The sequence below is a fragment of the Gymnodraco acuticeps genome, unplaced genomic scaffold (genome assembly GCF_902827175.1).
Source record: "Gymnodraco acuticeps unplaced genomic scaffold, fGymAcu1.1, whole genome shotgun sequence".
NCBI lineage: Eukaryota > Metazoa > Chordata > Actinopteri > Perciformes > Bathydraconidae > Gymnodraco > Gymnodraco acuticeps.
This window is the reverse complement of record NW_022991180.1, coordinates 6,403,038-6,421,825: the sequence shown is the minus strand read 5'-3', so window position 1 is coordinate 6,421,825 and position 18,788 is coordinate 6,403,038. Positions and strand designations below refer to the sequence as shown.

Genomic DNA, 18,788 nt, shown 5'->3' with positions numbered 1-18,788 from the left:
TCTCTTGTTCTCTGTCCATTCTCCCAGTTAACCGCAACAGATACTGATGAGGGACTGAATGGTCAGGTGACCTATGAGATACTGGCAGGTGCCCAGGGAATTTTCATTATCAGCAACCGCACTGGACGCATCACTGTGGCTCTTGGTATCACTTTAACTGTGGGAAAATCTTACGCTCTGACCGTCAAGGCCTCTGACAACGCACCAGAGATCCAGAGAAGGTATTGTGTTGTAGTAGCTCTCTTTTAAAGAGTGATTCATTTGAACATTGAACAAAATGTCGGCATCAGTTGAATGAAGTGTATTTAATATGAGGTGCTATTAATTCCTCTTTAATTGAAACATTATTAGTTGTTTCAGTGTTTTTGTGTGTGTCTTCTCAGGGTTGCAAAGAGTTTTATTTTATTCAATATTTTTTCATATTTATTCACAAGTTAGCTTTTGAATCTTACAGAGTTTTCTCTGGGGTAAATTACCAAACAAAATAACAATTCTCACAAACTTTTCTGAGCCAAAACACAGATGGTATTTTTTTATCTAACACTTTAACAAACCTGGTATGAGATTTGTTGGATACAATATCTCCTCTTTATCCTGGAATTATGCCATCACGATGCCAGGGTGAATTTAATGAATTATTTGGCTACAGATTGGTATAGTTACAGTTTTTTTTTTTTTTATAGAAGCAGATTTTCAGCAGATGTAGTGACAATAGACATTTTAGAGAGAAGTATGGACTTTATACAAATGTATAAAAAGAAGAAGATGAACCTTCATTAATCCCCCAAGGGAGAAATTCAGTTTTATAAGTTACCAGTTATAAAGAAATGACTACAATGACTAAACATTTTTTGCTATTGTGACTTCTCAACCTCGAAGTATAACACTTTTGGGGGGGGGCAGCAATAGGGGCCTTTTTTTATTTCATCTTAGTAAGACTGGCTAAGACATTTTACACTGTCCAGGATTACAACATCACTAATGCAGGCTACTGGCTGACATAATGACAGCTTGTCAGATCATTTTTAACATGTACCTTTAGCAGTTCAACAAAATATGTCACAATGAATGAATAAATGATAAAGGCAGTCAGTTCCATTTAAATGTTTCCTGCGGTGACTTACCGAGAACAAGCAGGCTAATTCTCTGGAAGTAGGTTTTTCAAACATAACAAATCATGAATAAAAGGCTTGTATTTTGTGTGTGACATTTAGGAATGTAAAAAAAAAACTTTAATTGTAACGGTGTCCCAGATAACTATCCCACTTGAAATAAATGCGATCAAAACCTGTTGACTTTTTTCTAGGATCAACATTATAAATCATAACACTTTTTTCACTTTGCTCTGGGCACGGCACTTCATCACGGCTCAATACTGTAGGTTTCGAGGATAAACTAGTGCTGTCATTGGGCTGATGTGTGCTTTTCTTTCTGCCAGGAGCTCAATCACTACAGTTTACATTGAGGTTCTGCCTCCCAACAACCAGAGCCCTCCACGCTTCCCTCTCCTCACATACAACCTGGAAATCAGCGAGGCTATGAGGATTGGAGCCATTCTGCTTAATCTACAGGTGAGCCTCTAACCCACAAATCTGCACATGCAAATAAGGATATTTTAAATGTAATGAGGCAATCAGTATCATGCTGTTGTTTGATTGAATTGTCAATAAGGCATATTGTAGTGTCAGCAACCTTTCTCCCTTTTTTCATATTTCACTATCCTGTGCTCTCTAGTGCACTCCACTGCAGCTTCCTAGTTGCCCAGCTGTCATATCTCATAGTCTTCAACTATAATGGCACTATTTTGAACTTCAAGATCCTGCTCCTCTTTTCCTTCCGCTAGGCCACAGACAGAGAAAATGACCCGATCACATACCGCATTGTGAGTGGGGATTCCCAGAAGGTCTTCAACCTCTCTGAAACGTAAGTCTAGACATTTTTTTAGTAGATGGAGCTTCATAAGGTGTGTTAGCCAAGGCAAACTTGAGAAGGGTTGTATGGATGGATGGAAAGGCTAGTCAATTATGAATGAATGGCATTTTTCTCATAAGCTCCTAAAAGGGTTATAAAATGGGAATAGGGAAAAGCATGTCCTTTTTGGGTCTGCATGGGTTTCATCCAAGGTCTCTTGTTTCCTCTCAGAGTTAAACAACATTTAGGTTACTTCATTAACCTGTAATTAGTTTGTTGGTGTGAATATGCTTGTCTATATGTGTTTTGCCTCATCTATTTCTTAATGCAAGTTGAACATAAGTGTTGTATCGAAAACGAATGGATGCAAAATGCTGTGCTAGGTTGGCATGTCATTATTGTGATATAGTTCTGCAAGGGCACTCTTCAACTGTGACATCAATTTGAAAGTCTATCAATATTGTATTTATTTAGCAACAAGGCAACTCCGTTGTGTACACTGGCTGTTTTATCGCATGGACACATGGACAAGGACAACTCTACTATTAAAGTATTCGATAAGCATTTGTGTTTAATGTTGTTTTTCAAGTCCAAAGGACATATATGGACACACAGTAAAAAAAATGTTGAGCCATGGTGTTCCTTCCTTCACCGTGATGGCCATTCAGATAAACCAGTCAGGGTCTGTCTATCATCATTACCTTCCCTCTGATGATATAGACCGCAAGAGCGAATGGGGCTGTGGGGTGGGGACTAGTTGCTGACTTACCAATAATTGGGTTTGGCTGATTCATGAGCCAATTTATCCTTTGTTTTATGAACACTGGCACTGGTTGCTGTCACCATCAGAAATCCCAATGAATCAAGTTGAAAAGCACACCTGTTTACGCTCACAAATTGCCTTAGGTGATTATTTGTGGATAGCCCAAGGTCACAAATCACTAATTTGCCAAAGAGGGACATGAAATCTGTATAGCTTTAGGAAGTGAAAACAAAACTGAAAGACAAACCTGGGAGGAATATCACTGCAGTGGATGTCATATGTAAAGTAGACAGAAACAACAGGAGTAAGATAACGTTTGGATACCCAAATAATGACATGAGTTCAGTTAATATATGCAACAAACATCTGACCTTACCTTCTGTAATCAACCTTTGCATTTGAATAACTCACCCAGGGAGCAAGGAAAAGGTTTGATTTATTAAAGTGGTCAGTGCTTTTTAACATCAAAAAGCCAGCAAATATGGAGGGAAGAGACGCAGGGAGACTGAAACTGCAGGACCCTGCCATACACGTTTCTCTCTAATTGATTAAATCCTCTTTTGTCTCCATCCCCAGTCTTTCAGCTATGCAAGGCCAAGCCGTGTTGCAGCAGAGTATCCCTGCCTTTTGTTTCCTTTTAATCTGCACCACTGTTTAGATTTGTTTGTTTAATGGGGGGATTTTTACTTTATGGTTCCAAAGCGGCTATAGCAGCAATGACACGATGAAACAATGGGAGATACCGATTGTTGGCACTGTAATCTCTTATACCAGATACAACTTAAATCCTGTTGAGATAGTTACACATCCTTTTAATGCATTCTCTGTGTGGCAGAAATATAACAATCCCATCACAGGCTCTCGGCAACCTCGCAATATATAAACTTCAAGCAAAACAGGTGCTGATCGAGCACATGATGAATCAAATCATGATTAGCTCGTACACTTGATGAGTGTGCACTACAGAGCCCAACTTCACGCTCTCCTTTTTCAACCACTCAGGACTTTGGTATGATTCAGTGAAGGGATTTTCACATTGCTGCATCGTTTGCATTCAGGCTGTGAGGTTGGCTCAATCCAGCTATTATGAATAATGAACTCTCAAGTCTATAACAACCTATAAATGTGGCAGGTTCTCCTAGGGAAAGATGGGAATGCTTCAGACTCACTCACCATTATAGTAGAGAGCATGTCACAGCCTTGAATCAATGGCTCAGAGTCTGTCAGCCACCAGTCGCTATACAGAAAGTATTCAGTAAGGACATACTTAACTGCAGAGGGGTCACACATCATAAACAAGTCTGGAGTATTTCTTGTGAAGTCCCAGGTCTGCTGGGAGTGATGATCACCTAAGTCACATCTTCAGTATACTTTTCTTACACTGACTCTGAATACTATGCTCGCAAAATATATCTCTGATTCAAAAAGTTACTGGAACGTTTCTGCCTGATGACCACACTAAAACTGACATTTAAGCCAGACCAAGGTCAAAGTTGTGTCTAGTCATTTCAACAAAATAAAATGGTTTCCATTAAACACTGACATCTTTATTATTATACTGGAAAATATGTATTTATCCCAATTGTTTAAAGGTGGGGTAGGTCATTTTGGAGAAACCAACTCGAGTGCGCTAGAATTTGAAAATACACAGGTTACTCAGTTCTCATTAAATTGACACAAAACAAGATTTTTGAAAATGATATAATTGGAGTGTAATAAGAGTATAATTGTCTCTAATGTCCTAATCTTATTTTAAGTGATTGTTAGCATATCAAAGTTGTTGTATCAGAGGTGAAAACATTGATGCCACCTGGCAGTCCTGTACATAAAGCCCAATTTACCATTCAGAGACACAATCTGAGCAGAATGAAAGACTGACTAAGTGTGACTCAGATGCATAGCCTTTAACCTGCACCATTGTCGCTCTATGCAATGGTGTTAACAGCACCCTGTCAGTCTGACAACATCTTTTCATTTGTGGTGGCTGGGGAGAAGAGGCGGGACGCTATCTCCCATGATCAGTGAACCTCTCAGACCCAGCTGCTCAAGTGTGGCTCTGCACTCCAGCTGCAGTGAGGAACAAACTCCCCAGGCTGCCTTAGTGGCATTAATCAATCTTATCTTTGTCATCATGAGCATCAAGATCATCATCGTTATTACCGTAATTATGACAATTATCACTGTATATCATCATTATCTTATTCACATCACTTTCCTTTACTTTAAGCTTCATTGAGCACAGAGTGGCCTATCTTTTTTACTCTTGTGCTTATGTATAAATAAACATGAGCACAGCGGCCAGTGAAGGATGCTGTGCTGCATTTTATAGTGTTGTTAGAAAGCTGTGTTTGCCCTTTTGAACCGCCCATCAAATGTATTCGATTGAAAGCAACGTGTCCACCGAAACTAGGGGGCAAGTGCATTGAAAAATAGACAATGTAAATGGAGGCTTCTGTAATGGTGCTTGTCAGATTGTAAAGATGAGGCTCTATAGTTGGATGGTTATGGACCGCAGAGCCAGGGAAGAAGCAGCAGCGTGGTTCTGCCTGGACTGTTTGGTCAAAGGAGCTTTAAATTAGAAATGTGAAGGAGCAAGGGGACAGCAGGGAATTGCAGCAGGCATTAATCTAGCAGTGCGTTTAGATGCATTCGGCTTCCCTTCCATTTGCGGTTTTGGCAGAGCCTCTCTTGAGTGTGGTAGTGGAATTATTTTGTGCACGCTGTGTTTTGAGCATGCACTTGCACTCACGTGTCTTGGGTGCCTGTGTGTGAAAACAAAGATAATTCAGCGTCCTGCTTTGGAATGCATCCACACTGTGGAATGCCAAATTATACCTTTTGAACGAGCAGGAGGGCCGCTGTGTCTGCTGCAGTCATTTAAAAAAGAAAACATGAATCTTTCTGTCTGTAGTCCATGTGCTTGGGGAGCAAGAGGCAGGCTACAGAAAGAGAAAGACAGAGTGGGAGCATTTAAAAGCCCACCTGCTCTTTGCCTAAAAATCATCCTCCTTTATCAGCAACCATATTTTGCACATCCATCTTATCTGGAAGTAAATAAAGTCTGAAGTGTAGCCCTCTCCCTCACACTCTGTTGCATCAGCGATCAAGTATTTCAACATTTATAGGGAAATAAATCCCTTTAAATGAATGCTCTTTCTTCATATGACTCAAACAAGAGATGTGAGGACTTAAATACACAATGTCCTGTATTGTGTTTGTTTGTCTGATGTGTGTAATAGTGATATGTGTTTCTTCTATGACCCTTCTCTATAGGATTGGCCTTCTGCTTCTGAGAGACCCTCTGGACAGAGAGACCACAGATCAGTACCGTCTGATTGTCACAGCCTCCGACGGCAACCCTGGAGGGGTGAGGCATACATCTCTTTATTAAACTATTCATCTGATTCCTCAGGACCTGCGATCCTCATACATTTTGAACTCAAATTAAATCTTCTCTTATGGGCTTGTTAACTGAAAAATGTGGCTCGCTGAACCAAAGTCCTTCATTGTGTTAGAACACAAAGTGGTTATTTAATTATTTTTCGGACACAAATTCATAAAATCTGCGGTACCATAAGGTGAACAACTTCTGTGGAGAACCACCTCTGTGTGCCAAACCAATTTGACACAATATTACCATGACATCCTGATCTCTCGCTTGGAGAAGTGGGTGGGGCATTGAGGGGAAAGCCCTGGAAAGGTTCAGGGGCCTCATTTATAAGGGGTATACGCTCCAAAAAATGGCGTACGCCAGTTTCTACGCAATGTTTGAGATTTATAAAATACTAACTTGACGGGAAAATGTGCGGTCCTCCACGCAAACTCTAACCCATGCGTACGCACTAAGCACAAAAACGGGAGAGACGAGAAACTGCGACACCGTTGGCAGAAGGAAGAATGGAGAGAAATATGTGGAAATAATACCATAAACAAAATGTTACCTCTCATTTATCATATATGAAGAATTCATTTTCACAAATTGATTAAAGCCAATCTTAAAATGATTAAACAAACGCCTGTTTGAGACTCCTCAGTGCACACAAAAACATAACTTGTAGAAATAAATAAATACGGATATGTTATTTAAAACCACCTGGAATATGTTGTGTTAATGTTATGAAATGTTTTCTCATAAATGATGCGGTAAGCAGAAGGACAGAATTACGTCTAAACTGACGCCGTTTTGCTTTTCTATAGGTTGTAGATACGAGCATAGTTTTATATACCGTCATGTTTAATCGTGTTTTATGCCGTTTGCCAAGACGTGAGGAAACTAAGAACACCATACAGTATGTGGTCAATTGTACAGCTAATGTAACACAACACATTGTTGTATTTCATTTACCTGGTGGGTATAGAGTTGGGGGGGGGGGGGGGGGGGTTGAGATGCACAGGCTGCAGTGGAGACACTGCGCACAGCTGATCGACAGCTGGGACACAAACCACAAAATACAAAAACATAATTCAGATCCAGTCGTCATGACTCCACTCCGGAGGGATTCCCCGATCATTTCTTACAGTCTCTCATCAAGGGGGGGTCTCCTGTCCCCGGTACAAACACTGCCTGAGGAAGGCTATGTGTATTTATTTTGTCATGAACCTTTTTCGGATCACTTATTTATTTATTTTGGTGACGATCCGATCTCCATGCTGCTACTCTGGTTCAAACTGCATCCACCAAACAATATGATTTATCTCCACCTCCCAAAAATAACCCAAATCTGACACGGTGTGAGATGTCTTTTTTAGCTGTTCTGTCGTCATTTCCTGCGATCTTCTTCATAAAGTCAGTCAAAATGAATGAATGAATGGGCGTTTCTTTGACTGTTTATAGGCAAATATGGGCGTTACGTGAAGCCCGCAAAAGCTGCACCGCATTTCGAGTCATTGTGATTTATAAAGGGAAACCGGCGTAGGAAGTGCGGTACGCACTTTCCTCGCCGGTACGCAATGTTTTGTGAATCGGAAAATGTCGGAAAAGTTCTGTACCTATTTTTTGGATTTCTACTACGTAAGCAACCTTCCCACGTGAATCCTACGCACAGCGTTATAAATGAGGCCCCTGGTCATATCTGAAGCATCGCATTCCACTGCTATGCTGATGATAGCCAGATGTATGTCCCACTAACAAAGAAGGAGGGTTACTCAATTAGCCCACTGCTAAAGTGTCTAGAGGACACAAAGGCCTGGATGGCGTGCAACTTCCTAAAACTGAATGAAGGAAAAACAGAAGTAATGGTTTTTGGTAGCACCACTGGCACCACTTCTGTAGACCTGGGTTCCTTGGCTCAGTACACCAAGCCCACCATTACGAACCTTGGCATTAAAATGGACCGTGAACTAAAACTTGAGTCAGATTTAAATCTGTGGTAAAAACAAGCTTTTATCACCTGAGGCAGCTAACCAAAGTAAAACCTTTTCTCTCCAGACAGCAGTTTGAGACAGTAATCCACACCTTTGTCACCACTCGGCTGGATTACTGTAACTCTCTACATGGGGGTCAGTGGGTCCTCCCTTGCTCGTCTGCAGCGGGTGCAAAATGCCGCAGCAAGGCTTTTAACTGGCAAACGGAAATATGATCACATTTCCCCCATTTTGGCTTCGCTCCACTGGCTGCCAATACATTTTAGGATTCATTTCAAAATCCTTTTGTTTACTTTTAAATCCCTAAATGGCATGACCCCACCATATCTTTCTCATTTAATTTCAAACCTTTATTTAGACAGATAGGTCCCTTGAGATCACGGATCTCTTTTACAAGGGAGACCTGCATCAATTTAGTTCCACATGAAACATAAAAACAAACAATAGAGGACATCATATTTACCAACACTTACAAACACCCATAGTGTCAGAAAGCATCTCGTGCAGACGTGCCTTAAAAACATTCAGAGAAATAAAATTGCTCAAATTCAATTTGGACTGTAGGCTGTTCCAAGCAAGTGGAGCTGCGCACATAAAAGCTGTCTTACCTAAAACAGTCCTTACCCTTGGTACATCTAACAAGACTACATCCTGTGATCTCAGACAATAGCTGCTTGCAACTTTCTGCTTTACCAGAGAACAGATGTAATACGGGAGTTTGCCCAACATAGCTTTATAAATACAAGTGTACCAGTGACTGAGCCTCCGTACAGAGAGTGATGGTAAACCTGCCTTGGCATACAGTGTACAGTGATGTGTAAGCGCTTTACAATTTGTGACAAATCTCAGAGCACTGTGATACGCAGCATCCAATTTGCTCAGGTAATTGGCAGGTGCATTCATGTACAACAAATCATCATAGTCCAGCACAGGTAAAAAGGTGACAGTGACTAGCCTTTTCCTGGCTTCAAAAGAGAAACAGGACTTGTTTCTGAAAAAGAACCCTAGCCTAACCCTTAGTTTTTTAAGCAGGTTATTGACATGAAGTTTAAAAGAGAGACAATCATCAAGCCAGATACCAAGGTATTTGTAACAGGCAACAACTTCAAGTTTTGTTCCTTGCGTAGTTACAATATCTAAAACAGGCTCTGGTGTCTTTTTTGCTTTTGAAAAGAGCATTACCTTGGTTTTATCCACATTTAAAAGAAGCTTTAATTCAGAGAGCTGAGTCTGAATAGTGTTAAAAACAGCCTGTAATTTAACAACAGCCTCTTTGGGACCTGCACAATACATCACAGTATCATCCGCATAAAAATGTAAAGTAGCTTCATCCACATTTTCACCTACGCTGTTGATATATATGGAGAATAAAAGTGGTCCTAAAACAGAACCTTGAGGAACACCATTAGCTATGTTTAACCACTCAGAAGACAGCCCATCAAAGTGAACACATTGGGACCTTTCAGAGAGGTAGTTTACAAACCACCCCACTGCATGGCTGGATATGCCTATACTGGCTAGCCTCTGCTTTAAAATGCGATGATCAACGGTGTCAAACGCTTTGGAAAGGTCAATAAACAGAGCTGCACAACTCTGCTTATTATCTAAAATACTAGTAATGTCATTTACCACTTTCATTGTCGCAGTGATGGTGCTGTGTTTCTTTCTGAATCCTGACTGATGTTTAGACAGGATATCATTTATACATAAAAACTCCTTTACTTGTTCACTCACAAGTCGTTCGAGCACCTTAGCCAGAACTGACAATTTTGAGATTGGCCTATAGTTATTTAAAATAGTTGCTTGCCTCCCTTCCTTTCAGTAAAGGCAAGACATAAGCAGACTTCCATACTTTTGGAATTGTATTTGTGCTGAGGGAGAGGTTAAAAAGAGTAGTGAGAGGTGGAGCAATAAAATCTGCAGCTAACTTTAAAAAGAAAGGTTCTAAGTTATCCGGGCCAGCCGGTTTCCTAGGATCTAACTTGGATAATGCTTCATGAACAATACCAATAGTTAAAGGAGTAAAACTGAAAGGGTTTTCCAGACAACATTGTTCAGAGTCAAGGATTGGAGCGTTCACAGAAGCAGAAGTACAGTCAGTGACAGAATCAAACAGAGAGCCACAAGACACAAAATGCTTATTAAAGCAATTTAGCATAGTAGCCCTGTCTGATATAATGCCAGATGCTGTGGTGAGGCACGGAGGTAGCTCATTTGGGATATCACCAGTGGAAATCGATTTTATGGCTTTCCAAAATTTCCTAGGATTATTCAGGTTTTCTGTGGTAACTGACAAATAGTACTTTGATTTAGCACTTTTTATTTGAGATGTGAAGCTATTTCTTAGCTGCCTAAAGCGTAGCCATTCTACCTCTGAGCCTGATTTCCTAGCCTTAGCCCAAGCATTATTTCTCTCATGAAGTAGACTGGACAGCTCAGCAGAAAACCAGGGATTGTTTCGTCCCTTCACTCTAAATGTACGCAGACGTGCATGTCTATCTATAATTTTCATAAAACCAAGATAAATATAAGACCATGCGGTTTCTACATCAGCACACAGATTGATTTTACCCCAATCAAAATCAAACAGATCATGTAAAAAACCCTGCTCCACAAAGTGTTTTTTGTCTCTCTTTGTGATGATACGTGGTTTAACCTTTTGGACCTTAGTGTCCCTAATTGTGGCTACAACACAGTGGTCACTCACATCATTAGCAAATACTCCCACAGATGAGTATTTATGTGGAACATTTGTTAAAATTAAATCAATTAAGGAGGATTTATTTGGGGACTTAATATTTGGGCGAGTAGGACTGTCTATAATCTGGGTAAAATTTAAAGAGGTACACAAGTTTTTAAAATCCTCTGACACAGAAGTTAACCAGTCCCAATTAAAATCACCAAGCAGCACTATTTCCTTGTAGGAAAGTTGTGATAACAGTTTTGCCAAAGACGATAAAGAGTCCTTGACAGCCGAGGGGGCCCTGTAGCAGCCCACCACCATGACCTGTGACCCTTTGTTACCTCAATATTCACGGCTAAAAATTCTAGCTGTTTACTAACAGATTTGGAAACCATATTAGTTACACAAAACTTATTTTTCCCATAAATGGCAACGCCACCACCTTTTTTAGGCCGGTCAGTACGATATACACTGTAACCATTTATGTAAATGTCAGAGGCCAAAATGGATTTATCTAGCCACGTTTCTGATAAGACAATGACATCAGTATCAGTCGAACTCGCCCAAATACGGACAAAATCTAATTTAGGTAACAGACTACGCACATTTAAATGAATTAAACCTAGCCCAGATCTAGATATAAAATATGAGCTGCTACACCCTTACACGCCCAACCGCCCTCTCAGGTCAGCGGATCAACTGCTTCTGAATGTGCCCAGAACCAAGTCAAAGCTCAGAGGGGGCCGTTGCTTCTCTGTAGCGGCTCCCACACTGTGGAACGATCTGCCCCTGCACATCAGACAGGCTCCCACACTGTGGAACGATCTGCCCCTGCACATCAGACAGGCTCCCACACTGTGGAACGATCTGCCCCTGCACATCAGACCGGCTGTCACACTGCCTGCTTTTAAATCGCTTCTTAAAACCCACCTCTTCTCCTTAGCGTATTAACATCTTTTAGAGCGTTGCTTTTATTGCTTTTAAATTGTCTATTGTTTTTACTTGTACTTGTTTTATGGTGTGTGAGCTGAGCTGTGTTACTTTTTGTATGTTTTGTTTATTTGCCTGTACAGCACGTTGGTCCGGAGGTTTAGAGTGCTCTATATAAAGCTGTATTGTATGAAGGCTGCCTGCTTATTTAAGTCCACATGGAAATGATAATGTGGGATTTATTTACTCATTGATACAATTCCAAATTGATGACTTCGATCATGTCTGCCTTATGTGTCCTGATATTGATTCTGAAACGATACCATGGAAAAAAAACTAAAATATGAGGAAAAAATAAGCGAATAATAGATGAAAAACATGGGAAAAGTAGACATTATTAAGACAATTTAATTGCAGGGCAGTTTTGGATTTGTGAAAAGCCATACAATAAATGCAGTGCATTATTGTAGCTTATCGTGCTAATATAAGATAAGATACCACTTATTCATACTTTTTCTAATACATATTAGGCAAAGTGGATAGGCAGAGTTGACTGAAGTGGATCAAGAGTAAAAGCAGATGCAATGCAGGTATATAGCTGCGAAGTAGGGGTAAGAAGCACCAGTATCTCTATCCATCTTGCGATGGCAAACAGTGGCTATCCCACTTGCAAAGATTGTTCTTAAAGAAGTGCAGCGATTATATATTGCACTTCTAAAAAAGGTATGGTCAAATTTAAAGCAAAAAAAGGCAATATTCCCAGAGCATTAGTTCCCACTCCTAATATGGGTCAAGCTCCAAAAACACACCTGACAACAACCCTTGTGACATCACTTTGTTATCCTCACAGGTATATCTATTTTACAGCTACAGAAGGGATATTTTCATCCGAGTAGTATTTCCATCAATAGTAACCGATCTCTAATTGAAACATTTGAATCCACTTCCCATTCACTTCAGGAGCAGTTGTGAGGTTTGCGTGTTTACACTCATTGAGCTGTCTCTGTTACTCAGCCTAGAGAAACAGCAGACACTATAATGAAAGTGAATGCTTGCTGCTCCGTCTTCCACCGAGAGCAGATAATCATATAAACCGTCTTAATTTAATTAGACTTCACCTCAGTTGGCTCAGTTTTCACAGCTGTCTCGTCTCCATGCAGAGGTGAAATGTGGTTTCCTTTTAAGATGCTGTGTGTGATAGGTAATGAACATTAGCTGATGAGCTGTCACTGGAGCAATCTTGATTGCCACCCTCTCACCTGTGCACACATAAACACTCAGAACTACAGCTCCTTGTCATCTGTTGGCAACTATGTGAGTCGGTCAAGCGGAGCTGTAAAAAGAGCATATGGGCTGCCAGTATTTCTGACTGTCCCAGAACTGTAGGAGTGCAAAATGACACAGCTAGAGAGGGTGGGCTGAGATGGACAGTGACAAGGTCAGAGAGCAAATCAAAGAAAGAGAGTCTAAGGAGGCTTTGCTTCACAGAATGAGGTAACCACAAGTCGCTGCACTTTGTCCTAATATTGATGGACAGATTGTACAAGCTGACACCCTTTACCTGTGCGAAATGTGTCGTCCGCAGAGTGAATTACTGGCTGCCTGTGGGCTAAATGTCAAAGGCAGGACTGTCACAACAGGAAGGAAGTCGGACGACTGAGAGGGTGAAGGGGTTGCGGGAGGGTGAGGAATTCATTCAATGAGACGAAGTGCTGCCAGAAAGGTCTAGCGACAGGGAAACGATCAAAATAAGCACAGGAGGAGGGCACAGAGAGGAGAGAGCGACAGAGAAAAGGAGAAGAAGTCCAGGGATTTGGATGTGTAATTAGCACTGAACTTTAGTAACCATGGGAACCTGACCCAATGAGATGGGCAAGCTGTCTTCCCCCCTGACGTGACACATGCACATACATTTCATAATACTTAGAATAATACTAGAAATAATCATTCAAGGTTCAACACTGGCTGAACAACATTTGCTTACAGTTAAATGCAAAAAAAACAGTATGCATGATGTTCAGTAAACGACCAGTCAAAATCGAAGGATCCAATGTGTTTTTAAACGGAGCAGAAATAGAACAAGTCCCCCACTTTAAGTATTTTGGAGTCATATTGGACTCGAACTTGACTTTTAAGAAACATATTAAGAAAGTATACAATACCATTAAATTCAACTTGCAACATTTTAAACAAATTAGACCTTTCTTAACTGTCAATGCTGCAAAGTCATACCTCCACTGTATGATTCTATCCCACATTGAATACTCTTTGACAAACTGGTCGTTTCCTTGTGCCACAAACCTGAAACCCATAGAACAGCTGTACAAGAGAGCTATCAAGGTGTTTGACAGTAAACCAAATTCATACCATCCTTGAAAAACACAATTTCTTGAGTTTTGACAATTTTAAGTCTTTTAAAAGTATGTGCTTTATTATAAATGTTTACATGGACTGCCGCCCCCCCCCCCCCCCCCCCCCCCCCTCTCCCTTAGGGGAATTCATCCACAAAAAACACACTGGACGCTGCACTAGGTCAGAAACCAGAGGAGACTGTGGAGTCGGACCACTTTTGGACAAAATGTCCTCTCCATTAAAGGCAGCTCTATGTGGAATAGCCTCCCAACTGAGATACGGGATTGTCCCACTCTCAATAGTTTTAAAGATCAACTCAAAGAATGGTTGAGAAACAAACAGATGTGCAATCACCGCTAAATGCACTTTAACACAGGGGTATCTCCTCTTGCACTTTATGCATCTCTTGTATCATCTCTTGCACTTAATATGTCATTGCTGCTATAGTGACAGTGTACTGCCATGTGGTAAATACTTGTGTGCACTGCTCATGCTCTTTTGCATATCATGTATTTATTTTTTGCTCTGTTTACAAATGTCATGTTATTATATGTTGTATGTCAGGGACTACGGATGGAAATTAGCTCAAAGCTAAAATCCGGCATATTTACACTTGAAGCATTATTTGTCTAAAGTGTTCATTAATGTGCATTGTCCCTATTCAAATAAACGATGAAATGAAAAATGTGTGTACAAAAATATAGCGCAATATGACAGAATATACCGCTTTAGGGTAAAATGTGTCGACCAGTAGGGAATTGGTAATACAATTTCAACAGCTGTAGCTATTCTTGTGGGATCTTGTGATGTTGCAAATCCAGTTGGTAAAGTATTTTGGCAAACATGGAGGAGAAAAGTGAAGTTGTAAATATAGTAGGAGAAAGAGGAATATTTCAAATTGTGCATTCTCAACAGTGTGAGCTGTAATCATAACCAAGCAGACTCAGATCCCAAAAAGGATGCTGGATAAAGGAATTATTCTTGCCCTTACAGGAGGCACTACATAACAACATGATTATATCAGTCCTTGCAACATGACTTCTGGTCAGGGTTGTAACTAAAAGGGAAAAGCACCTTCAGCCACCTCTGGATGTTTCAGACAGCAAGGACAGAAGGCATCACAGAGCTCTAACTATTTTTATGTTAAATAAATAATAAGAACTCATTAATCACACTCCTGGTTGGAGAGGGAAGGATTTTTGCCTTTGATAAGATCACCCACGCCAGAATGGAGAAGCTAATTGGCTTCAGGTCTTCTGTGAAATTTGAAATAAGTAGATCCCATCAACGACTGATGGAGAGATGCGTCCTATTGTATCCTGGTTGTGAAAGGGAGACAAGTGGCATGATGTGTGATGGTTTTCAGCATGGGTTGCCATCTGAAGACGCTCATGAAAGGAATGATTATATGTCTCAGAAGCTAGTACAAAGAAAACAACAATGATGGAGGAATTCCCAACAGAGAGTGAGATGAAGGTGACATTAACTAGGTCATTCCTTCCTGGCATTGCTGCGATGAGTGACTCATCTGCCAGGGCAACTTCAAACTGCTGCATTATGGGAAGTTTTTCAAGGGCCAACCCGCCAATCCTCCCGCCCTCAAAGGAGACCACTTATGCCATTATTTGCACAGAGCTTTGTCCCAGTGCACAGAGAGTTTATAGATAACACATATTTAGCCATTATTCTATGCTGATTTATAGGAGTGTGTGTGTGTGTCATGGTTTGAAGGTGAACCACATTACATTGCATCACGTTGGCCTTCCTCAAATGACACTTGAGGGATTTTGCTTTGAGATAAAACAAACATGATGCAAACACACACAGATATATCATTTTAAATAGTGTGAACATGAGTAAAATGTTGTCTACAACTTAGACATACTAGAAAACCATAAAAAGTTCCAGTGTTGAAATAAATGTGTTTTGATCGGGAATCATTACCCATGGCGTGATGTGTCCTGACCCTAGAAGTAAAAATGTAAAATCAGAAGGGGAGTAGGATGGATCTGATTTCATGTTTTTATCCCAGATACTTGGCCCAGCCAATTCTACAACACTGTGATCTTAATAATTAAATACATAATAATAATAATAATATGTAATGTTTTCTGTAAAAAATATTTAGTGTGGATGTACAAATTGTGCTTGATATCATTGACAAAATTGAAGTGTGTGTAGGCGTATCCCTCCATACAGTTAATAGTGTTGTGATAGGGGTTGTGACACTGTCTATGTGGATGCAAGTCATTTGACATTCATTTTAATTCTAAGTATTAACAAGACAGAGTCATTTAGCAGCTCTGTGAGGTTGTTTGGGATGGGTTAAGTATCGTACAAATTTACATTTTCATTATCAATTTCTTTACAGATCTACAATTCCAAATGGTTCTGCTGTTTATGTAAGGAATTATTTATGAGGGTAATAGTGCAGAGAGCTTTATGGAAATAATCATAGCCCACCACCTCTGATCTTCGATATCCAGAAAAGAGTAAGGCAAGGCAAGGCAAGTTTATTTATATAGCACTTTTCAACACAAGGCAATTCAAAGTGCTTTACAAAAAATGAAAGACATTAAGAAAAAGGCATTTAAAATCAGTCATTAAAAAGAAAAGCTAATAAAATAAACATTAAAAGAAAAAATACATGGATAAAAGTTACAGTGCAGTCTAAGATATGAATAGTTCAATTAAACATTAAAAGAAAAAAGTACATGGATCAAAGTTACAGTGCAGTCTAAGATATGAATAGTTCAATTAAAAGCAGCGACAAAAAGAAAAGTCTTCAGCCTGGATTTAAAAGTAGTCAGAGTTGCAGCGGACCTGCAGGTTTCTGGGAGTTTGTTCCAGATATTTGGAGCATAATAACTGAACGCTGCTTTACCATGTTTAGTTCTGACTCTGGGGACAGTAAGCTGACCAGTCCCTGAAGACCTGAGAGATCTGGATGGTTCATAATTTAGCAGGAGGTCGGAAATGTATCCTGGGCCTAAACCATTCAGTGCTTTATAAACCAGCAGCAGTATTTTGAAATCTATTCTTTGACACACAGGAAGCCAGTGTAAAGACTTCAGAACAGGAGTGATGTGATCCACTTTCTTAGTGTTAGTGAGGACTCGAGCAGCGGCGTTCTGAATCAGCTGCAGCTTCCTAATATATTTTTTAGTGAGACCTGTGAAGACACCATTGCAGTAGTCGAGTCTACTGAAGATAAAAGCATGGACAAGTTTTTCCAAATCCTGCTGTGACATTAGTCTTTAATCCTAGATATATTCTTTAGGTGATAGTAGGCTGATTTAGTAACTGTTTTAATGTGACTGTTGAAACTCAGGTCAGAGTCCATGACTACACCTAGATTTCTGGCTTTATCTGTTGTTTTGAACATTGCAGACTGAAACTCAGCGCTAACTTTTATACGTTCTGACTTGGCTCCAAAAACCATTACCTCAGTTTTATCTTTGTTTAATTGGAGAAAGTTCTGACACATCCAGTCATTGAATTGTTCAATGCACTTACTCAGTGTTTGAATTGGAGCATAGTCTCCTGGTGAAATTGTTACGTAAATGTGTGTGTCATCTGCATAGCTATGGTAACTTATTTTGTTGTTCTTCATTATCTGAGCCAGTGGTAGCATGTAGATGTTAAAGAGAAGAGGCCCCAAGATGGAGCCTTGAGGAACCCCACATGTCATATTTGTCAACTCAGATGTGTATTTACCTATAGAAACAAAGTTGTTTCTGTCCTTTAAGTAGGATTCAAACCAATGTAGAACTGTTTCCTAAAGTCCCACCCAGTTTTCCAGTCGGTCTAGTAATATGCTGTGGTCAACAGTGTCAAACGCAGCACTGAGATCTAATAATACTAACACTGAAGTTCTGCCACTGTCTGTGTTTAAGTGGATGTCATTAAAGACCTTTACAAGAGCAGTCTCAGTGCTGTGGTTTGGACAAAAGCCTGACTGGAACACATCGAAACAGTTATTTAAATGCAAGAAATTACTCAACTGTTGAAAAACAACTTTTTCAATGATTTTACCTAGAAATGGGAGGTTTGATATGGGCCCGTAATTGTTCATTACTGAAGCATCTAGATTATTCTTTTTTAAGAGCGGTTTAATGACTGCAGTTTTCAGGGCCTGTGGAAAAATACCTGAGTGAAGAGATTTGTTTACTATATGAAGTAGATCTGAGGCCATGCAAGGCAAAACATCTTTAAAAAATCCTGTTGGAATAATATCAAGGCAGCAAGAGGAGGATTTCAGAAGTTGTATAATGTCCTCTAGGTTTTTATCATTAATCTGATGGAATTGTGTCATGGTGTTTGAATTGATGTTAAGTGGACACAGAGACAACACATTTGCTGTTCCTGATGCAGAGGCACTGACTGCTTGTCTGATTTTCTGAATTTTGTCAGTGAAAAAGGAGGCAAAATCATTGCACACCCTGGTGGATAGAAATTCAGAGGCTACTGACACTGGGGGGTTAGTTAGTCTGTCGACGGTAGCAAACAAGGCACGTGCGTTGTTTTTGTTTTTGGTAATGATGTCAGAGAAGAACGATTGTCGTGCGTTTTTTAATTCCAAATTATAAAGGCCAAGTCTCTCTTTATAGATTTTCAAAGTGATGAGTGAGATTTGTTTTTCGCCACCTGCGTTCAGCTTTTCGACATTCTCTTTTTTCTGTTTTCACGCTCATGGCCTTTCTCCATGGAGATATTTTCTTGCCAGACACTTCCTTTACCTTAGTTGGAGCAATGGCATCTATAAACATTTTTATTTTTGAATTA

The 18,788-nt window shown here is 40.0% G+C and overlaps 1 protein-coding gene across 1 annotated transcript in view; it reads left to right on the top strand.

Annotated features, from left to right (window-relative positions):
- The window catches only part of LOC117560761 (protocadherin-15-like), a 281,857-nt gene that overhangs the window by 181,130 nt on the left and 81,939 nt on the right, over window positions 1–18,788 (top strand). Inside the window, 4 exon segments of the mRNA XM_034237763.1 lie at window positions 28–221; window positions 1,439–1,571; window positions 1,844–1,923; window positions 5,948–6,041. Of these exon segments, the coding sequence (XP_034093654.1) occupies window positions 28–221; window positions 1,439–1,571; window positions 1,844–1,923; window positions 5,948–6,041 (501 nt within the window).